Source organism: Ailuropoda melanoleuca, chromosome 7 (genome assembly GCF_002007445.2).
Source record: "Ailuropoda melanoleuca isolate Jingjing chromosome 7, ASM200744v2, whole genome shotgun sequence".
Taxonomy (NCBI): Eukaryota; Metazoa; Chordata; class Mammalia; order Carnivora; family Ursidae; genus Ailuropoda; species Ailuropoda melanoleuca.
In genome coordinates, this window is record NC_048224.1 from 72215253 (window position 1) to 72239771 (window position 24519).

A 24519-nucleotide genomic window follows, 5' to 3' on the forward strand; every position below is an offset into this window, starting at 1 on the left:
TGAATTTTCAGTAGTTTGGTTACTAAACAGTTGGTATAAAAACAAAAACAAAACAATAACCACCACAGCAACAAATCCCAGCTTATGTAAGACTTGCTTCCTTTTTCCTTTCTCTTTCGCCGCAACAGTCTACTTGATATTGGTCTACGGTGCATGCTTTTTATATTTCTACCAGTAAAGAATAAAATTATCACACCAATATGAACATTCAGGCACTTAATGTTGTTTGCTATTTTAAAATTTCAAATGTATTAGGTTTAAATCGTGTCAAGAACTCTGACAGTTTTTCTTTGAACTTCCTCATTCCTTTCCCAGGAATAGCCATTGTTGGTTCAAGTTTGTTGTTTGTTTTTACGCAGAGGGCATACACATTATGTGATCTCAGCCTAAAGATTTTGTTCATTTAATTCCAAAGACTAATCCTTAATATCACTTTTTCCTCTTGCTAAATAGTTGTCTTTGGAAATTGATTCCAGATTTAGGTTCTCTTTCACCTTTTCAACAGATATTAGTGAGCACCAACTGATGAAAAAGAGTTGGCTCCTGTTCTTAAGAACTGAGAATATAAAAAACCAAAGATATATATTATATATATGATTTATATATATGCCATATATATGTTATATTATTGTATTTTCATATAAGAATAGACCTTAGGATATGAACAAAATGATTTTTCATTTACTACACACTGAATTCTTTTTTTTTTTTAAAGATTTTATTTATTTATTTGACAGAGATAGAGACAGCCAGCGAGAGAGGGAACACAAGCAGGGGGAGTGAGAGAGGAAGAAGCAGGCTCATAGCAGAGGAGCCTGATGGGGCTCAATCCCATAACGCCGGGATCACGCCCTGAGCCGAAGGCAGATGCTTAACCGCTGTGCCACCCAGGCGCCCCATACACACTGAATTCTAAAAGCCAAAATATCATACTACCACATCATGCCTTTCTAAAAGTCAAATTAGAAACTAGAAAGTATTTACCTAATACTTTTCTTTATTTCTTTTCTTTATTGTCTCATTTCTTTTTTTTAAGATTCATTTACACATTTATTTTACAAACATTTGCTGGCTACCCATTTATCCATTGCACTGTCTTAGGCACCCAAGATACAGTGAGCTCTGCCCTTTTGGAAACTATCAGCTATTAATCAAATAATCACACAATCCATGTAGAGCTAAAACTGTGATAAGTCCAGAAGAAAGCCAGAGACCAAAAGAAAGAAGAGGGAAACAAATCCTTTAAAAAGGACTCAAGAGTTTCCTGCAGCAGAGGTCCTGGGACCATTCTGGAGTATAATTGCTCCGCTAGGTTTCATTTCTGACTGCCAAAGATCAAGGCAGTTCTGTGAAGGACTCAATGGATAAAGAAAAACTCAGAACCATGTCAAAGACATCCTTATTCAGATCAGTCAAAAAGAAAGAGTGAGAATCAAACATCTTTCAAAATAAACCTTAAAAGTAAAAGGTTCCTGTCCTTTTAGATTTTCCTCTCTCCATCTGTTTTGAGAACATGGCAGTCTCCCTTAATTCATGCCATCCTAAAGAGTCTTAAAAGAATCTGTATTTGAAGAAGCTTCTGGATAAACAAGGAATATAGGGGTTCCCACTGGAGCCCTCTGAGGACATCTCATGGGGTCTGGAGGAAGGAAAGGCATTATGCTTCCCACTACTGTCTTAGGAACACTTGTCCTGAATTGGAGCCTTGCTTACTGCTTCCAGAGTTTTCTACACCAAAGATGCATAGACCTGGGAAAAATGACTGTATTTGAATCCAGGTTCTCACAAAACCTACTTCAGTGATGTTCTCAGGTTGGAAATATCAGTTCTTGTCTGAAACCCTCCAAAACTCACATGGCGTGGTCTATAAAATCAAACTAGGCAGCCAATTTCATGATCACACAAATCACCACTACCATTTTTAAATCAAAGAAATGCGTGAGAATGTTCTATTAGAATGTAATTCTGCATATGAAGTGACAAAATCAGCTCCAACTCACAGAAGTCATAAATAGAAATGGCAATCTTCTAAGATAGTTTACTGTAAAATTTTCATCCTAATTTGAACTGGTAACAAGACTTTGAAGCGTGGTATCTAGGATATGACAAAAAATGCAATTATTAAAAAATAAAGCCCTGAAAACATAAAACCTATTGTGCATATTTTCCAGAGACCTGGAAAGGATAGAGATTCCAAATATAAACACACGGATGTTTCAACCCATGATGAATCTTTCTCACATGTATGTATGTATGAAAGAATGGAGAAGTAAGCATGGCGAAATATTGCCGATGTTCTAGTATAAACTGTCTAATGTATCACTGCAATGTGTTTTTATGCAAGAAAAGTCTTTTTATTGAGAACTTTTTAATTTTGTCACCTTTGGTCCCTGTCAAATAGAGTTCAATATTATGATGTGCCGACATGAATGACACTTCTCCCTGGAAACACGCTGTTTATCCAATTGAGGCCCAATAAGAGATCAGGGTACCAGAATGCCACACATTACACAAGATGAAGTCCCTGGCTAAATGGTACTCAGGAGACCTGGAAACATTAATTCACCTCACATGAATGAGCAGTCGGCTGCTCTAAGATTTGGGCCCTTAGGAAGCAAGATGCTATATAAATTCCAGGTGTTGTTACTGTTACTAAGTGCACTACAAAATGGAGGTAATTAATCTTTATAGTAGTTTTTGATGTCACTTTAATATATTTGGCTAAAGTGCACTGTGTAAGTTGTGTTAATATATGTGTTTATGACATGATTCATTTCTTTATCAACTGTGTAATCTATGTGTTCATGATTTCAAAAATTAACCCTTGTTATCCACAACAATAGGGAGGATTCGGTGTAAGATTACAAGTTGGGTGCAGCAAGTGGATGAAATGGTTGGTGTGAAGGTGCTCCTTTGGGAGAACATTTTGTTTATGTCTCTGCAGTGGGTGTGATTACTAAAAGACAAGTACTTGATGCATATCCACATGGTTTTCATAATTTCTCTTTCTGTGGCACCAGTAGATACTTATTTAATGAGGCTATCATTTCCTTGTTGCGGATAGAATGTGAGGTCCTTTTAGAATAGAGAAATTCAACCTTTTTAGAGCTTGATGGGGAAGCTGGCACTTAAAATATGAACCTTGCATTGAGGCCAAGAAAGACCTAACAATGAACAGAAAATGTGTTAAGTTAGTTCCTTCCCTACTAAGTGACCTAGTTATTCACCTTCCTTGTCCACCATTCATTTAAACACTTCCACCTCATAACCCCCTGCCCTTCCACCTGCCAACCTGTGCCATGGTCACAGAGGAGGTGAGGTTGAATGACCAAGAGACCCTAGCTGGGTCTATCTGAAGACAGTGGACATAAGGGAATCTTAAAGGAACTAAGAGGTCAAGTTAAATGTGTGCCAAGGACTCCAGACAAGGAGAAGATAAAAAGGGAATTACACATCAAGTTTCTTTAATTAGACAGATGATTTCAGGAAGCTAGACTGTCAGCTACTTGAAGGCAGGGATTGCCCCATATTTCTTGACCTGACAAGTCCAGCACTAAATTACCCATCATTCACTTGCTCATCTAGGAAGTGTTTGTTGAGTACTTCCCGTGTGTCAGGTACTGTTCTAGATCTGAGAACACAGGACAAACAGGAGACAGAAGTGTCTGCCCCGTGGAGCTTCCATTTAGCTTTGGGTAACAGAAAATGAACAAATAAATTGTGAATAAACACTGTGAAGAAAGGTATAGCAAGATGAAGGGACAGAAAGAGGCTATAGATGGTTCACATAGAAGAGAGAAGTGATGTCTGAGCAGACCTGAATGGAGGGAGGGACCAGGTCTGGCAATATCTAGGGGAGGAATCTTCCAGGCGGAGGTAAGAGCAAAAGCACTGCAGTGAGAACAGGGGTGAGCCTGGCTCCTTTGCGAATTGGAAGAAGGCCAATATGCCGAGTGGAATGAGCAATGAAGGGAGGGTAAGGTGGATGTAGGCAGTCAATCAATCACAGGGGCCTTGAGGCCACAGCAAAGTAAAGCTTGGTTTAACTTGCTAGTCTTAAACCTGAATGGGGAGATGGCAAAAAAGGATTAGACAAAGAGAAATGACCTAAAAGAGGTGGTACAAGAAAGCAAAAATGGAATACGTTTTATGGGAGTGGGAAAGCCTAAATACACAGGTTTGGGGAATGGCGATAAGCCAAATGACCTCCCAATTCAAACATGTCAAGCTTCCACACACCTAGGTCAAAAATACATTGATCACAAACACACCTATACTTGCCTCTAGAAATTGTTTAAGCCCTTTTAGGCCGTGGTAAGAAATCTGCTTCTTCTCCTAGTTCCTGTGAGACAGGGTTTCCCTAGTCTCCAAGACCCTCCCTTTCTGCCAGTGTCAGGGAAAAGGAGGCTGGTTAAGTGAGTATACTTAAAACGAAGTACAAGACAGAGATGTTTCCAGTGAGCTACCGTAGGTCCTTTACATCCCAAACACAAGCCCCTGAATGTTTGCTGTAGATCAGTGTAAAAGGGACAATTTACTTTTTATAATACCCTAGAGAATAATCCATTGTGATGAGGAAAAATGGAGTCCTAGGGATTTCACATTCTCCTGTCCCCCCCGACTCATCTCAGTCAAGGCACGGAATTTCTAGGTCCTTCAGGTCCTTCGTCTTCCCAAGAGGCACACTGCCTAGAGTTACATAATATTTAATGAAGAATTCTATAATTGCATAATCACTACTAAACAAAAATAAACAGACCTAGAGAAGTTGCGTACCTGACAGGGCGGCAGCTCTGATATGGGATGGCAACTGTCGTTTCTCTGTCATTGCTGTAAAGTGACTCTTTTTTTCCCTTTGAATTTAGTTATTTCACAAACTTTCGATACTGCTCCTATGCTCCCCATGTCCGCATATGTATGCCCTTGACTGACGGCATTTCTTCATTTGAGGACCTCTTGGCTAACAATATCCTCAGAATATTTGTCTGGGTTATAGCTTTCATAACCTGCTTTGGAAATCTTTTTGTCATTGGCATGAGATCTTTCATTAAAGCTGAAAATACGACTCACGCTACGTCCATCAAAATCCTTTGTTGTAAGTATGTTTCCTAACAAATGGACTTAGGATGTCTTCTGGGACCTGTGTGCTAGATACATATTGGCCTTCAACAATAGCACTTAATATAAATTATATGAGCTGGGCAGCTTTTTTTCTAAGTATGATGTACTGTCCTCTTTGGCTCTCTGTTTTAGATTGCATGAGTTTGCAGTGACCCAGCACCCACTGTGTGGGGTTATATCTTGGAAATGGGGTAACAGGGAGCCAATGAATCAATGGACAGATTATGGAGGACAGGTTGTGGGGTATAAACTAAGCTCTGTTTAACCTTCAATTACAACAGCACCCATGCTCCTCAAGCCCAGAAAATAATTCTCTTTATTAAATATGCATGTAATATTTGTTTGCTGTTCAAAAACTAGCTTTCCCACACAGATTCCCCCCCGCAAAACACACACCACCATTATTTTTAAATTATAAAACAAAGACCCAGTGTGCTACTTTAGAATTAGGACACCTTTCGTGAAGTCCGTTGTGCTTTAGAGACTCTTGTCGGTGTTTATATTAGTTCATTTAATACAGGATGGAGGAGGAAGACCTAATTAGAAAACCAAAACAGAGATGCTGGGAACTACCAACAGACACCATATTGATTCTTTAACAGGTGCAGACTGCCTGATGGGTGTTTATTTGTTCTTCATTGGCTTTTTTGATATAAAATACCGTGGACAATATCAGAAGTATGCATTGCTGTGGATGGAGAGCTTACAGTGCCGCTTCATGGGGTTCCTGGCCATGCTGTCTACCGAAGTCTCCGTCCTGCTGCTGACGTACTTGACTTTGGAGAAGTTCCTGGTCATTGTCTTTCCCTTCAGTAACATTCGTCCTGGAAAATGGCAGACCTCGGTCATCCTCATTTGCATCTGGATTGTGGGATTTTTAATAGCTGTGATTCCATTTTGGAATGAAGATTATTTTGGAAACTTTTATGGAAAAAATGGCGTATGTTTCCCACTTTATTATGACCAAACAGAAGATATTGGAAGCAAAGGGTATTCTCTTGGAATTTTCCTAGGTAAATTATATTTTTCTTTTTCTGGACCAACATAATTCTGATAAATACCAGAAATTTCAGCAAAGGTGTCTTTGTCCATTTCAGAAAGTAAACAATTATACTCCAGACTGTGTCCTTTTTTGAATGACAAGTTCTTACTGAGTATTTATAGTTTTTATTAAACTTTTTATTATAGAGATTTAGTATGGGAAACAAAAGCATACTTTCAGGACCTCTGGGTGATTTTTTATCTGTAAGACCCTTTGATTTTCACATTGTGACTCTGAGCTGGAGGAATTCTAGTTTAGTGTTTTGACCTGCAACCCCACCAAGTTATCTGAAATCATTTATTTTTACAATCTAGATATGAGTTAATTAAATAATAATAATAAAATTCTGGAAACTCGCTAGCAGGAGATTACCGGAATGGAAATAACAGAAAGGTTTATTGCCTTTGGTAAATGCAGCTCTAAAGTCAACAACGTAAGCGTGCTTAATAAAACTGTTTGCTTTTCAGTTTTCTTAATTCCCCCTAATTTTTTAGAAAAGATCCTTTCTCTGTTTAAAAAAATGAATGAGAAGTTTAGCTCTTCAAGGTTAGAAAAAAGCATTTGTTATTGCCTAATAGGTATCCCTTCTGCTTAAAATTAAGACGATTTCCATGTCGTTTTTTTAACTAAGGCAGTATTATCATTTTAATTCCCCTTTTTCCTCTTTTCCTCATCTAAGTGGTCAAGAAGCTCTATCATCCTTTCTTTCTCATTGAATAGTTTTTTCATCAAAATATGCTTCAGCCTTCTATTTCTTCCAGTCTGTACCTACAACCACCTTCATTTAAAACCTCACTACCTCAACCCCAAAGGGCTTATAAATAAGGGTTAACTACATTAACCTTTACTAGTCCTCTGGCCTTGGAGGCTCTCTCTCTCCTATTAGCCTGTTTACTACCTGAGTATCAAAAAGACTCCAAGACCTTCAATGAATTCCTGATACTACCAAGGTAAATGTAAATTAGTCACTTAAATCGCATCATAAAATGGCTCTAACCACCAGTCCCAGCTCTTGATCTCTTCTTTCTCGTCTTCTGAGAAATACACTTTCTTAGCACCCTTTTAATAATCCTCTTCACATATTACCTGTTCTATAGCTATTTTTTCACAGATATTGTAAGCTGTTCCTAGCATAGATGCACTTCATAGACACACACACACACACACACACACACACTACATTACATTCAGTGATTCATCAGGATTTATTAAACACCTGCTATAGGCCAGGCACTATTTTGACACTGGAGATACAACAGATCAGCCCTCACAGATCTGCCACCAGAAAGAGGGATAATGACAAGTAAACACATTCTTACATCACAGACTCACAAATACCACAAAGAAGGAGTACTCAATGTTCTAGGAGCCCCAAATCCAAGCACCCGGGAAGGCTTTCCAGTAGAAATGAATCCAAATACTTAGGCCCAAAGGATAAGGAGGCATTAGCCAAGTGAAGTCTCTTCCAGGAAAAGACATAGTGGATGTAGGGGCCCACAACCAAGGAACAGGTTCAGATGAAGGGCCAAGGAGTTAGGTGTGGCTGGATATTACAGTTAAAGGGGGTGGGATAGGCTAAAATGGGTTTAGCACCTGTGATGTATTCCAGACAGACAAAGAGACAGTAACACACACACACACACACACACACACACACACACACACACCTCATCATCATCTATATACACTTGGCTTACCTACGAGAGGAGTCCTCGAGCCCTTTCTTCTCTTTAAAGAGGATAAGAACATCCAGTTTTTAAATGAATTCTTTATTTTAGAATGGAATTAGATTTAGAGAGAGGTTGTAAGGATAGTACAGTTTCCATATGCCCTGCCCAGCATCCCCTATTGCTAACCTCTCACATCCCTATGGCGTTTTCAGAACACACACTTCTGGTCTGTTCATGTCTGTTTCATAATTTGCACCACAGGATCGTCTTTAACTGTCTATTCTCTTTTATTCTTAACTGAAGTTTCTGATAAGAGGCCTCACATAAACCAATTTTATAAAATTCTATTGTATGGCTTTATTATGAGATTCTGTGGAATGTGAAATAATTTGGATAAAAACAGCAGAACACTGGGAATTTATAGAGTTTTCCCCTAGACTTCACCCATCTTACATATAGTCTAGATTCAGAAGAACATTTTTTTAAACAACTTTGAAATTGTATGCATATTTTAGGTTCACAGTGAGGAATAAGATCATTACTCTTAGGAATTTTATTATAGAAAGAATATAACAAAGTGACTAAGAAGTCAACATTATAAGATAGTGATGTTAAGTGACAATCATCTAAACATATTTGATCCTAAAAAATAATCTATATAGTTGATTTTTTTATTTTTACTTATTTCTTTTTTTTCTAAAACAAGTTTAAAGAGTTCTGAATCTTAGTTTAAATTACTATAAGCTATCTGAAAAAAAAAACCCCAAAAATGGATTTTTGTTCTATGTATTATTTTTACTTAGGACCAAAAAATCCATGAGAAATAATGTTTTTGAGGCTATTTATCTTCTTGATATTCCAAGGTTATCTTGTTCATATTTATAAGATAAAGAAATGGGGTCATGTTTATTTTTTGAGATGTACGTATGATTACAGTAATCCCTTAAGATGTGAATTTGCAGAGAGCAAAAAAGAATGATAATAGCTTTTTCTGGCTTTAAAAAAGCTAAAATTCATCTCATGATACACATAGATCTGAATTTCAGAACTCTGTAACTCTTCATAAAGGGTTTGTGTATTTCAAATATCTTTTATATCTGACAAACCCAATTCCGTTAGCTTACAGCCTTAGATTCAAGGTTTTTAGCTGATTACGACCGGGCTTATGCAAAAGAATGCTTCTCGGAAGTACAGTGTAAGAAGAGGCACCATAATGAACATCTGTGTAACACAAATATTTTTACTGTTGATTTATACACCTGAGATGTTAAGAGCTGTGCTTTTCCCAACAGGTGTGAACTTGCTGGCTTTTCTCATCATTGTGTTTTCCTATACTATTATGTTCTGTTCCATTAAAAAAACTGCCTTGCAGACTTCGGAAGTGAGGAATCACATTGGAAGAGAGGTGGCTGTTGCAAATCGTTTCTTTTTTATAGTGTTCTCTGATGCCATCTGCTGGATTCCTGTATTTGTAATTAAAATTCTCTCCCTCTTCCGGGTGGAAATACCAGGTCAGTCCCTTCTATAATTTCCAAGTACATTGTGCCATCTTACACCCCCTGATGAGATCAGAATACAGTGCCTGACATATAGTAAATTCTCTGTCAATACCTACAACTTTGGTACAAACGGCTATTATTTTCCTCAGTATTTTATAATCTGTATTCTAAGATAGAAACTGGGTAGTGGTGCAATCCAGACAAGAATGATAAGAAAACAGGAGCTAGAAAAAAAAAAAAAAAACACTAAGACTTAGTGTCTCATTTCTACCTGAGCTAGACAGTGGTTCTTAACCGAGAGGACACATACAAAATCAAAATGTACATGCCCAGGTTCCACCCTGGGCTTCTCGATTTAACCTATAGGGGCAAAAGGCTACGCATGGGGATTTTGGAAATGTTCCCCTCAAGGTTCTGAGACACACAGCCCTGGTCTGTTTCACTGTCCCTGCCCCGTGGCCGTCACGCGAGGCTCCACTCCAAAGAGTGTCAGATGTCCTGCTCAAGTGCTTCATCCAAAAGGCCAGGTTTCCCACCCACACCCCTAGTTCAACCAGAGAAAAAAAAACCTTCATGAGTTAGGATTTCATTTGAATCCCTTTCTAAAGCCTAGAAATCACAAACATGGAGGGGCCTTCTGGGGCTTTGGCCCGACTCTCAATGAAATAGACTTTCTACTTGGGGAGTCCATCCGGGGCAGGAATTGTGTCTTATTCATCTTGGCACCCCAGGGTCGTGCATGGGGTTGGCACTTCAGAAGTACTTATAAAGGTGTGATGAAAGTACAAGTAACAAACAGCTATAACAGTTTACGTCCCTCGGGCTTGAGCACAGAGTCATGGGAGGCCTTATCCAATGCCTCATGGCAAAATGACACGTAACTTCCAGAGCTTCCCTTAACCTGTCCGTTTAGCCTGAACTCAAGGCAGAGGTATCCCTGGAGCCATGTGAGGTGTGAGAGTGCAGAACAAGAGAGAGATCAGGGCTGACTACTTGGGAACTTCCCCAGGGCTGGGAGGGGAGAGCAGAGGCCCTGAGAATGTGTGTGCCATCGCTTGGGGGTGGGGAGAGCCAGGTGGCTGTGAGGAACAGAGGTAATTAAGATAATATGAGTTTTCCAGCCTGCAAAAGCTTCCTGGGCATCTCAGTGTTTACATCCTTACATTCCAAATTCAACAGGACTAAAATGGCCTTTGTCCTCTAAAGTCCAAATGCTGGGATCAGCATTAGAGATGTTTACATCCTACCCTGCCCTCATTTTTCTGTGATACAGGCCCATTAGAATTATTGGGATTTTTTTGTTCTGTACCTTTTTGATGTCTTGCCTTTGCTGAAGCTGTTTCCTCCACATGGATTTTATCTTCCACCTGTAAGACTCTAGCTTACTAAATTCCCCTTCTCATCCTTCAAAATTCAACCCAAAGATTCCCTCTCCCATGGTGCCATTCCAGACTTCTTTCCAACCCACTCCCATCCAACTCAATTGCTTAAATGTCTGTTACATTTTGTTCATACTTCTTATTAACCTCATCTGAACTGCCTCCCACCAGTGTTATTCTTTAATGTGTTCATTACTCCCTTCAGATTATAAGGTTCAGGATGTTAGGGACCATGTCTTAGTCATATTTCCACAGTGCTTTTCACATAATGTTATTTAATAAATGCTTTTTCAACTAAAGACGCTGAACTGGTCCAAGAGTAGTGCAACAGGGAGGGTAAGAGATGATCTCATCAACCTTCCCAACTTCTCTTTCCACGCCTTTTGATGTCCTTCCCCACCTCAGGCACTTGCTTCTCTTGGATGTGGGAGGAGGCAGCCTTGTGTGGTGGAAGAAGGACCAAGCGAGGCAGGAGTCCTGGGTTTCTGTCCTGACCCTGTCACTGAGCAGTTGAGGAAATATAGGGAGGTCACCTCATCTCACTGAGATGATTTTCATACGGTCTTTCAAATTTCTTCCAGTTTTCATATTCTGTGAGTCTGTCAACTCCATGAGGCTTTTTCTCTCTGTATTACAATGCTCAGGCTGCCATAACAGAGTAACTCAAACTGGGTGGCTTAAACAACAGAAATTTATTTTTCACAGTTCTGGAGGGCTGGAAGTCCAGGATAAAGTGTCAGCAGATTTCTGCTGTGGCCTCTCTCCTTGGTTTTCATGTGGCCACCTTCTCACTGTGTCCTCACATGGCCTTTCCTCTATGGGCGTGTTCCCATAGTATCTCTCATATAGGAAAATTTCCCTCTTCTTATAAGCAGACCCGTCAAATTGGACTAAGGCCCACCCTAATGGCCTTATATTAACTTAATGACATCTTTAAAGGGCTGTCTCCAAATAGTCACATTCTGAGGTCCTGGGGGTTAGGACTTCCATGTATGAATTTGGGAGGGCACAATTCAGCCCGTAATACTGCCTGATTTAGAATCAGGAGATGTCTGGTGATCCGGGGTATCTGAGAGCCACAGGAGTAATCATCCTTGGAAAGACTACGACATTTCAGATCATAATGGGGAACTGGAATAGGAAAAATATATCTTGTGAAAACCTTATTGGGCCATACATCAGTCTTTCTCTACATTTGTAGCTCAATACTTTGAGGTTTGTCTTGAACACTTCAATGGACCTAAGAGAGTAGACTTGGTCATTTTTGACTAAGCCCCTTCTTGTTTGCCTGACTTCCTATGTATTGTAGGAAATGCTGCACTCACTGACTAAATCCATTCTGTGCCCACCCTCCAAGAACTCTGGGGTGCGCTCCACCAAGGCATGTCACTGATAGTACGTGTGGTCAGCCTGAAAGATAAGCCAGCATTAACCCTCCTTTCTCAGAACTCACCTGCTGACCTTACTTTAGGGAGTCAACTTGAGATTGAATGGGAAGTCTCATTCCTGGTCACAATTTCCTTTGGGGACATAACAGACAAAAAGCAACTTACTTTGTTCTGTTTTGCTTTGTTTTTTTTTTTTTTCAGTCATGCACTGTCCATATTGTCTATTTTTAAAAAATTAAATACAAGTAATACAGTAATATGAAATTTTAATAAATCTAAGATATGCTAAATATAGATATTTTTCTTCCATATTCTTTTCAGTTCAAAAAAATAAATAAGGACAAGAAAGAGAAGATGGGATAGGAAAAGAGAAAGGCAAACATAGAAAAAAAGGAGAAGGGAGAGAGAATAGGAGAGGAGGAGAGAGGAAGAAAGTTCAGATAAGCAGTCAGGAAAAATAGAAAAGAAAGAGAAGAACAGAAAAGATGGAAGGAACAAAGCAGGGCAAAGAAGAACAAGTAACGGTGTCTAAAGGATAAGAAAACTGTGAGGGTGGGGAGGAAAGAGAAAGTGACAAAGGACAGTGACAGGGAATGTATCCCTGGCCTTACAATCCAGCTCTTCACCTGAGCTGGGAGTTCTTTGATATTTTTGAAGATGTGGGAAGAGGTAGCATAGTGTGGTGGGGTCAGAGAATCACAGGTATTAGTGCTGAAGAGGGACGTCAGCAGAGCCGCCGACTCTGACCCAGCCCCCTGACTTCGATCAAGTAAGTTATCATCAGCCCCTTTCACAGATAGGGTAGTTGAGGTCCAGGGAGCTTAGGTGATTTGCCCATGGTCACGTAGCTAAGTGTCTGACCCTAACAGCAGGCTGTGCCTAAAGGGGAAAACACACTTCATCCTAACCAAGTGCATGATGTATTTGGAAAGGACACTACCATCACAAATTTCTCCTCACAAAGGACTTTTTGTGGCATCTTTCCCTTAATATTCTAATTAGTATCTGTAAGGCTTCACACAAAAGGATTGACTAAGTTGGAAGATGTATTCTCATTTGTTCTTCACATCTTCAGCCTCCACTCTGGATAGGATGGTTGGAATGTGAGGGGGGGGAATAAGCCTTCAGGAGTGGAGTTAAGACCAAGGTCAGATCTGACCTTGAACCAGATGTTTCCTGAACACTGATCTATTGATTAAGAAGTATTTCCTCATTTTCTTACTTTTCTATCAAGAAAAGCAATAAAAACAAGGAAAATACATTACATATCAACTTACATCTATGAAGTGTTTTTTACATATTTCCTCTCATTCGACCTCATGACAAACTACCAAGTAGTTACTGAAATTCAGAATGGTAGGACCTTGGATTTATAGCTCCTGTGCTCCTCCAACAGAGAGATTTTCAATAAGGTGAAAGAAAACTTAAGTGAACTAGGTAGCCTCCCCAAATAGCATTGACTACAAAATGTTATGTGTTATTTGTGATGTTTAAAATTTCCACTTCATGAAATTTTCCACACTTCATTTCCTTCTCCAGGCACAATCACCTCCTGGATAGTCATTTTTTTCCTTCCAGTAAACAGTGCCTTGAACCCAATCCTCTACACGCTCACAACCAGCTTTTTCAAGGACAAGTTGAAACAGCTGCTGCACAAACATCGGAGGAAATCGATTTTCAAAACTAAAAAAAAGAGTCTCTCTACATCCATTGTGTGGACAGATGACTCCTCTTCACTTAAACTTGGGGTTTTGAACAAAATAACCCTTGGGGATGGGACAGTGAAACCAATGTCCTAGTAATGGTTTCAGATCCCTGGACTTGTTCAGGGGACTACCTATAAGAAAAGTACAGCGTTTGGAAGATGACATCTGCAATGCTTTTCATCTCCACCAACAGCAAACCTTTCTGCACAGAGAGCACAGCAGAATGACTTCTGGCACACACCACATTCCAATAGCAGCTGTACTATTTATCAGCCGTGCCAAGAACTGTACCTATGGGTTCTTCTCACCCTTACATTCCTGAAATACACTAGTGAATCCATATATAGTAGGCTGATGTGCAGTTGATCTGTAGCTAGTCAACACTACCAACCTACTGTGAACACCCACATGTTGGCACTGCATGGTATGCTTTTGAGTTGCACTGTCCACAAAATAAAAACATTCACGACATTAAATTCCAGTGTGACCATGATAACATAAGCCTAGCATCTCTTCCCTTGCTTTTTCAATGTCAGATGAAATCATCAGCATCCTGCTGTTCTGATGACAAAGGATTTCTGAGATGTTCACCTGCCTCAAGCCTGCCCCTCCAGAGACCAGAGGAGTGGGAACCTTGAAAGCAGATCTTTACACAAGGCTATCACATCCAACATAGAAGCAGAGAGAGACACTGACTAAGCCTAGTACCATTTGCCTTCTTGGCTATTATTTAATGTCAGTAGAGCTGAGATCTCAAACAAGATATTTTTCTCCAGATTGCCCAGGCCACAAAGAAAAATTGGGCATCCCAACTGCCAAAGGTGTATTTTAATAACTTTCAGGTATAGCTTCTTTAGAGCAGTATCCCTATTGCTAGAAAGTTCTGCCTTCACAGAACACACGGATGAGTGGTAGTAAAGGGGATTTAAGAATAGTGGTTTGGTTGGAACCATTTGCATATTCAGAGAAATTCCCACTGTTTTTAACAAAAAGGCCAGTAAGTTTCGATTTGATTTTTGAAAATGGAAAGTACTTGTAAAGGCCTGGACATGTTATCAAGAAAGTCTCTATGTGAAAAAAAAAATCGGGTAAATAAAATTATATTTTGCATTTGTCTATATATTATTTTATGTTTAACAAAGCCTACAGAGAGTGTTTATTGGCTGTTATCATGTTTCTCCATGTTTCTATTCTCCTGATAGAGACTATAGCTAGGAAACACCCACCTTAGCTAACAAAACACATCTTACATATTTCTCTTCCTCCTTTTTCCAAAGCATGAGGCAATAACGGAATGTCTTCACTGCTTGCTGCATTCTGAGTTCCTTTAATGAGTGGAATGGAATCTGAGAACCCCAGATTACCTCCTATTATGTGGATCCAGTAGCATCCAAGAAAGACTCTTAGAGTTCATATGTCACAGCAGTTCTAGTAATTTACCCGTTATTGCTTAATAGTGACTAAAAAAAATTATGTTTTGATCAAGTGAAATATTTTTTTGCATCAGTGAAATCTTTCCATCAGAATTCTACAAATAATTTTCCTCCTCATTAGGTAGGCTGCCCTTTTCCCTTATGGTTTCAAACTTTCCTCCATCTTCTTTCCACTATGGTGTGTTATTTCCCAACTTCTTTGCTATATTTGCTGACATTTTATTAAATGTCTTTTGACAGTCCTCAATCATCAGATGATTTGTTTCCTAATACATTTCCCAATATCAGGAACATAAATAAGGAATAGACCCTGAGCCCAGGGTATTTAGATCTTAGCACAAATGCGTATCTCACATTCTTGAAAAGCATCAGGCATGGCCCACACACCAAGCATCTGGGAACTGTGTGAATGTCTGCACTCTCACTGTTAAGTAGTGGACGTGAAAAGCACGAGGTCAGATGTATTGGGGAAGTTGGCATCATATCTCACAGAAAAATTGAAGCTATATACTGGTCAGCAGCGTGATGACAGATAATATAAAATTGAATTCTAATGGCTTAATGATCTATACTCTTGTTCTGTACTACTATATAAATGGAAACCTGTAAGAAAATCAAAATATGTTTGATTTTAGCAAATAAATCTTTTATCTGGATTAAGTACGGTCTTTTGCATTAGGTTAGACTTGTTTTCTAAACCCAGTATTTCTGGATGGTTGTGAAAATACCACCTCTGTTCTTGAACCACTTCCCATAACAATATAAACAGCAAGTAAGCATGACTTGAGAATGTAAGAGGCCATAGACTGTGCCATCTCTGAGTAGGAAAGAATGAGGGCAAATTACCCAGTCCACATCCCCATCATGTTTCTGTGTATTAATGACGTCCAATCTTGAAATAAAAAAGATAGTCTAAAAAATCAACATGGAGTCTCAATGAGTGTACATAATAGAGTACATGGCTTATCTGTGTTAGACACAGCTAGGCTTACTTACATCACTTTGTTTTGTTCTTAAGGTTTATTTGCAATCAAAATTAAAATAGTTTATGTCCATTGAAGCTGCTAAAAGAGGCCCTGATGACCAGGGTATTTAAGTGGGATCACGCATAGCTAAGCTTTAGCTCCCAGGTAGCGGTATTACCATCCCCCACCCAACCATTCACCCCAACTCTACAGCCCCATCCACCTATTCCCTATAGCTTATCATAGAGCCACAAAAGCAGACCCATCACCCCAATGTTTTTCTCTTAAGGGTGACTCCGATACCAGATCAAGTCAGTATTTGGTAATTTGCCACATATATATTCATGGTACATTGTCAATAATTTATCTCACCCAATGTGATCTTTCACCCTGCTTTACCATCCTCAAGTTTATAATCAATGCAAAGATTCAGAGAACGCACACGATAAAAATGAAAAATGGTAAAGTGTCACATATCATATGCTCCCTATTAAATGCTCCAAGAGAGGTCTGAAGGAAATGGATTTTCCAAAATTAACAAGGAATACATGTAAGACATATTTCTCTTTGTCTTTTCAATGTAGCATAAACGGGCATATGGTCCTGTTTAACAAATAGCCTTAGGCAATTTTACTCAAGAAACAAAGCATTGCAAATAAATATTTGTATTTCCTTATTTCCTGAATAAGGAAAAGGAAGACTGATTACAAAGATTTCTCCTTACATGTATCTGTTTATATGTCAATTGTCTGATATCCTGTTTTTGAAAGATAGAAGATACATATTTAATAAAGATAATGTTTACTTCTGAGCCAGTAATATAAAATGTAATTAGAGTATTCTTTAAATGGCTTTGTAGTAGGAGATCTCAAAGTCCATGAGGAATACTTCCTAAAGCCCTGTAAGCTGATTGAAACCTATTACTCAATGTACTTCACTAGAATACACATCAGGATATTCTCTACATGATGCATGTGGAAGAAATCAATTACAAAATTAGAAATAGAAAATAATAAGGCCAAATGACAAAATTGCAGATCCAAGAATGGGTGCCTTATGCCATCTGAACGGCCCGGCTCCAGTTCACGATGACACCTCTTATCTCTAGGACAGAACAAGCATAACTATTTTGAGTTATAAACTCACGATGAGTTTGGATACAAGAAGAAATTATTCTGGACTCTCTGGGAACCAATAAAACTTTCATCTATTTACTGATTCTCTCAATTCATGGTACTGAGGTTTGATTCAGTAATGATTTTGTAATGGAAACTATATACTTTCCTGCTACAGACCATACACCTTCAGGGCAAAGAAATACAGAGTCAAAGTCAGGGGTCTGGTGCCATAGTTCCTGGTCAGTCATCAACTACTTATAAGACTTCAGACAGATGACTTTAAATCTCTTCAATTCTCTATAACTGAGTTTCCTTAGGATCATATCACCTAAACTGATGTCCCATTTCTGGAAAGATCTAAAATGTGGATTAAACCACTTGCTGAAGGTCTGTGTGGCTTAAAAATCCAAAAGTTTACATGGATTTCAAGGATCATCTAACTCTCAGTTTCCCTGGGATAATACAAGTTCTCAGAAAGAACCAATGCACAGGTCACCAATGTTCAGAAATCCACTTCTTGCAGCAGAGGTTTACAGGGTTCCCATTCTATTTTGGAAAGAATTCTGAGGCAAAACTTCAGACAATGAAGCTTTCCTAAGACGTGGAAGTTACAACAGTACAGCAGTGAGAACAACTTAAAAATTAGGTGACCTCTTGTTAGCAAAACCTAGGAATACAGACTGGTGTAATTAACAAGCAACTGTTTTAATTAACTACAAGTCGTAAATTGGTCCCTTTACCTAAGTGTATAAATAGTTCTACTATCACCTACATGATCCTGGAAAATACACAAATGCACAGGCATGTCCAGCACTTATGACTGGGTACATTCTTGAGGAAAATGTTGTTAGGGTAAAGACACAACAACATTTCTAATTTCCCCATAGAACCAGGATACAGCAAGTGGTTCTTGACCCAGAGTTGATCTCTGCCTCAAATCTTGCTCCATCAGCCGCGAGCTCCCTCCCCTGTATCATTAACCTCTCCTCTCTTCTGGCCCTTTCTGCTCAGCTCACAATGCTCCAATTTCTCATATCTAAGAAGACAGTCCTGCTATCCAACACCCTCCTTTAGTATCTGCCTATTCTCACCTTCTCTTTATAGCTAAACATTTATAGCTAAACATCTCCTGCTTGAGATCTTCACGATAACAACTCAATGGACAGTTTCCATTTCTTCATTTCTCTGAAGAACTTGTCACTCACAGCCACTTCATCCTTTAAACTCCTCTCTTGGAATGAAGGACACCACTCCCCTTTCTACTACACTGGCTCGCTCTTCTCACACCTTTATGAGTTTCCTCTTCCTCCACCTGTCGCATAAACTTATAAATAAGTTTCTGTGGTTTTACCCTTGGCTCCCTGTTCTTTACTCTCCTTAAGTCCCTCCTGGGCTTTAACCTCTCTATAACTGTCATAGCTAAGTAAACTAATTTTTAAAACTCACTTAAAATAATTATTAAGTAGAAGGAGGTTATTTTGATAGTTCTTATTAAATCTTGACATTTATTTTTTAATGTCTGCCACCACACAAACTTGTCAAAATTTCTAACTTCCCTGTTGAGAATCAACTATTCTCTCAAACTCATCTAAAGTTGATGTATTTTTACATGTTTAACAAATGGATTCCTAACCCACCAAAATCATTTGTTTGGAAGGTTTTTAATAGAAAATCCCATAAGCTTAAACTACATAAGTGGCCTAGGCTAAAGATGGAAGATGAAGATTCTGGTGGCTCTCTATATAAATTTCCTCTCAATTCCTTTATTTTTTAATCCAGGACCTAAGCTTACATAACTTCTTACTTTTTTGGTGAAGATGTGTCCACCTAAAGTATGAAATCCAGAAAGGAATCTTAAGGAAAAGTTTTACACGTATTACTGAAGAGTCACTGGATGGAGTGGGGTAGAAACCTCAGATCACATGATAGCCATCATAGAGACTGAGCCAGCGATATTAATTGATCTACTTTTCCTGTTTTTATGTAGCTGGCAGTAGCCTTAGAGATCAAGGGCTGTATCGTTCTTCTGCTTAGTAAACAGCAAATCCTTTTTTCTTAGTTTTCCACTCTTTACTGGCTTATATTATCCCTTAAAAATGCCTGGTTCCTGGGGCACCTGGCTGGCTTAGTGGGTAGAGCGTGCAACTCTTGATCTTGGGGGTGTAAGTTCAAGCTCCATGTTGGGTAGAGAAATTACTTTTTTTTAAAAAAAAGTCCATAAAAAAATCCTCGTTTCCTCACTTGCTTTGAATTTCTCATTTCCACCTCTTTTATATTATTGTTCAGAAAAAGAAAAGCCTCAAGGTTTTGTCCTAAATAGGGGCTAACCCTAAACCCACCAGGCACTGAGTTTTATTTAGATTCACAATTGTGTCTTTCCAGGTTACTACCCTTTGCTCGACCACTGTGGATCATCACCGTCGTTGGAGTCCTGCCATGTTTTTTGTCAGCCAATAAGAAAACAGCTGGACAGAATGTATGATTCTAAAATAATACATTTTTTAAGGAAGTGAATCACTTCAGGAAGTACACATCTAAATTTCTATTGCCATTCATTTATTCAGTCAGCAAACAGGCCTTGTACAGCTAGCTACCTGGAGCTGCCATAGTGCTGTCTGACAAGGTCGTCTTCAAGGGCAGGTAATTCACACTCTGACAAAAGAGGCTCAGCAAGACAACTGAGGACTTCTCTAGACTTATCTTCAGAGATTAAGTGCCACATGTGTACCAGTCTTATCACTTTATCCACAGGACAGTCCTCTTTATTGCAATATCTTTTTCTTTCTACTTTTCTTCCTTTTCCCTCTTTCAAATTTTTTGCTGTTGTTTATTGTTCTTTTTCTCTTGCTCTCTCACTACACACACACACTCCTCCATACCTCTCTCTAAATCTGTTCTTTGCCTCTTCATTTCTGTCCTGACTCTTTCTATTGCTGTCTGTCTATCTGTCTGTCTCTGTCTCTCACCCTGGGTAGGCAGTGTTTGGACAGGGGATATAAGACCAGAGTGAGGCCAAAAGTGAGACACACTCTTCTGTTGAGCACATTAGGGAGTAGACTGATTGATTAGGTCCGATTTTATGCTCTCAGTCAGCTGTAAGTGCCCTAAGCCAGTGATAGGGGGTCTAACCATCTGACCACCATCATGTAGCAACAAATAGTAGTACGAACATCTTATACTGGAACAGGGCTTTACTATCTGCCAAATGCTTTCACATAGCCTTTAATCTGCTAGAGGTCAGGCATTATGTATTCACAAGTACATGGTATCACAGACATGTACATACACAGAAACACCTCATTATGTTGGAATTAATCTATTTGGCAATCTCACCTACTTGGAACATAACTAAATTAAAAGAATAAACCAATAATTTTTTAAAGCCTTTAAGGAACTCAAGACAAAACAGTTGTTACAGACTTGTAAATTAAACCTCGGAAGTAGAATGGTGCATAAGCAAAAGCACAGAGCATCTCATTTGAGTCATTCATTCATTCACAAATATTTGTCAGGTGCCATTATGCCAGACAATATTCTCAGTAACAGAAATCATCAGTGAACACATGGACCAGAAAGTAGTGCCTGTTTGAATGGAGCTTACTTTTTTGAGGAGTTGGCAGGTAGATGGGGGGAGAAATATTAATAAAGGAAAATGAGCAAAATTCTGTAGGAAAAAAAAACACAAATAAATCAGGGAAGCGGATGAGTTATTGCCAGAGGAGGGGACATGGCAGTGCGAGTCCTCAATAAAAGATGACATTTGAGTAAAATAGCCAATGCCACCATTTCTCCTCTGTTTATTTATCTTTAAAATGGGAAAAATAATAACTATCTCACAAAATTACTGAAAGCTTTAAATGAACAGATACGTATTCCTGCACATAGCCTGAAATGTGTTAATTACTCAACAAACAGTAGATTCATTTTAATCTCATGAATTTCACTCATCTCAGAAATCTTTATATGTTCAGAATCCATTTTCCTATAGTTCAGATAATTTTAACAAGATTTATTTTCTTATTCCTAAACTCAGAGAAGACTGTATATATGTGGAACACATATATGAGTATGTATGAGTGTGTGTATGTGTGTGCCTTTACGTGTGTCTTGGATATCCATGTATAGTTCCACTACAAATTTAGACTTCCTGTGATCTATGAACCTCAAAGCCAAGAAACTTACCTAAAAATTAATTCTGGGAGGATGATAAATAACCCTGAGATAACAGGAAGATCCAAAAACTAATTTCTCTAGAACATCTGTCCCCTACTCATCCTCACAAACATCTCCAGAATGTTAGATTCTTATACAAGCCTTTATAGAAGTTCTAAAGGTAATGTTTCACAAAGAATGGGCTCATAATCCAAAATTAATAAACCATGAGGAAATAATCCATCATAAATGGGAGCTGACAAACCCACAAAACTAAACAACAAGACTATAAAACACATTTTTTAAAATTATCCAAGAAATAAAGAAACCAAAACCATAAAATGTATAAGACCCTATGAAACGTATCTTCAAAACCAGAACTTCTTGGGGTGCCTGGGTGGCTCAGTTGTCAAGCATCTGCCTTCAGCTCAGGGCGTGATCCCAGAGTCCTGGGATCAAGCTCCGCATCGGGGTCTCTGCTCTACTGGGAGCCTGCTTCTTCCTCCCCCACTCCCCCTGCCTGTGTTCCCTCTCGTTGGCTGTTTCTCTCTCTGTCAAATAAATAAATAAATAAATAAATAAATAAATAAAATCTTTAAAAAAACAAAAACAGAACTTCTTGAATGATAAATGTACTCTTTACAGTTAGAAAGTCCATGGATAGTTTAAAAATCAGATTATGTACAGCTGAAGAGAAAACTATTGAACTAGAAGTTAGACATGAAGAATGCACAGAAAATGGAGACAGAGAGATTTTAAAAATACATACATTATGATCAAGATTTAGCAGTCACAAAGGATACTACAAGACGGTCAAATGCACATTTAAAAGGAATCCCAGGTTCTGGAGATCTAATGTACAGCATGGTCATTCTAGCTAATCCTGTATTGAATAACTTGAAATCTGCTAAGAGACTAGATCTCAAGTGTCTTCACCACCAAAATAACCCAAAAAAGTAACTATGTGATATGACCGATGTGTTAATTAACTTGATTGCTATATAATGTATACAACATAAAACTGCCATATTGTACATTTTTAAAATAAATTATTTTATTTGTCAATTATACTTCAATAAACTTGGAGGAAATTTTTTAAATAAAATAAAGGAATAAAGGAATCTCAGATGGAAAGAACAGAAAGGATGGAAGAGAAGCACTATTCCAACAAATGATGGCTCAGATAACAAACAACATATGAAAAGATGTTCCACATCATATATCAAGGAATATATCAAGGAAAAGATGAAAAGATGTTCCACATCATATATCAAGGAAAATGAAATTAAAGCAACAATGAAATATCACTACATACCTAGTAGAATAGTAATAGACATTCCCTATTGGATACATCTCATATGCCTCCCCAAATTCTGTACCATCTATGCCAACTCAGTTGCTGTCACTACGACTAGCTCCACGTAGGTCTATGAAGCTCGACTGCGTGGCACTGGCCAGCCAGACATCAAAGTCCCTGACTCTTCCCATCACTTAGCATTCAGGAAGAAGCATTGGGCTACAGGAGGGGTGAGAGGTGGGGAGGGGAAGTAGAACCTGGCTTGTCTGGCAGCTATTAAAGAGGCCAGGTAGTGTAATCTGAAAGTACAGGGTCCTTTACTTCCCTTGGAATGAACTTTGTTCATAGGAGAGAGAAGAGAAATGGAAGCCAACAAATCAATCTCCTCTTTTCCTCCTCCTATGGGCTGTTCCTAGGAATAGTATAGCCTGTCCAGAGACAGTCGTCCATGTGGCCAAGTAGGCCCACCTGCCCAGCCACCAGCTGTATCTCTTCTTGGCTTCTTGTGAAGCAGTGGCATTCACACAAGCCTTGCACTTGCTTCTCATCCTTCCCTGCCTTGCTTCCTGCTTCCCTCAGCCTCACTGCTCTAAGCCTGGCTTCCTAATAAAGCATTAGCACGTAAGCCTTGCCTCAGGCCCTGGTTTTTTAGGGAATCCAGGCTAAGACATCCTACAAACCAACAATTCAACTACTAGATGTTCACCCTAGAGAAATCCTTGCATATGTGCACAGAGGGATGAATACAAAGATGTCCAATGCCTTACTGTTTGTAACAGCACAAAAGTGGAAACATCCTAAGTTTCATACAATAGAAGAATGGATAAATGAACTATGGTTTATTCAGACAATCAATTATCAGACAACAGTTAAAATGATCTCATGTATTGAAATGCTAAAAACAGTATATCCCATATATATCCACTATGTGGGGATATCTTCTAATTTTAAGAAAGGATTTATCTCTGGGAAAGATAAAAGAAAAAAGTAATATGTCTTTAATCATTTTTGTAAAAAATCTAAAAAGACCCAAAGCAAATATAACTGTTGTGATTATTGGTTTAACTTGGCCAGTATATCCATTCTTATCTGTTATATATTAATTCATAAACTTTTCTGTGGTCCCATCATCTCTTAGAATTAAAATTTAAATGGCTCAAGCCCTCATCCTACATATCACAGCATAGAATGTGAACTATTGAGACTTCATCAAGATAAAAATCTTCTGCACAGCAAAGGAAACAATCAGCAAAACTAAAAGGCAGCGAATGGAATGGGAGAAGATAGTTGCAAATGACATATCTGATAAAGCGTTAGTTTCCAAAATCTGTAAAGAACTTACCAAACTCAACACACAAAAAACAAATAATCCAGTTAAGAAATGGGCAGAAGACATGAACAGACATTTTTCTGAAGCAGACATCCAGATGGCCAACACACATATGAAAAGATGTTCAACATCACTCATCATCAGAAAAATGGAAATCAAAACTACAATGAGCTATCGCTTCACCCCAGCCAGAATGGCTAAAATTAACAACACAGGAAACAACAGATGTTGGCAAGGATGCAGAGAAAGGGAAACCCTCTTACACTGTTGGTGGGAATGCAAACTGGTGCAGCCACTCGGAAAACAGTATGGAGGTTCTGCAAAACCTTAAAAATAGAACTACGCTACAACCCAGCAATTGCACTACTAGATAGTTACCCAAAAGTTAAAAAAATACTGATTTGAAGGGGCACATGCAC

At 38.7% G+C, this 24519-nt stretch overlaps 1 protein-coding gene across 1 annotated transcript in view; it reads left to right on the forward strand.

Annotated features, from left to right (window-relative positions):
- The window catches only part of RXFP2 (relaxin family peptide receptor 2), a 250704-nt gene extending 236728 nt beyond the window's left edge, over positions 1 to 13976 (forward strand). The window contains exons 15-19 of the mRNA XM_034663781.1: positions 2172 to 2243; positions 4866 to 5095; positions 5724 to 6134; positions 9126 to 9344; positions 13639 to 13976. Coding sequence (XP_034519672.1) covers positions 2172 to 2243; positions 4866 to 5095; positions 5724 to 6134; positions 9126 to 9344; positions 13639 to 13898 — 1192 coding nt within the window. The 3' untranslated portion in view covers positions 13899 to 13976. The remainder of the gene's footprint in view (positions 1 to 2171; positions 2244 to 4865; positions 5096 to 5723; positions 6135 to 9125; positions 9345 to 13638) is intronic.
- Positions 13977 to 24519: the final 10543 nt, after the last annotated feature.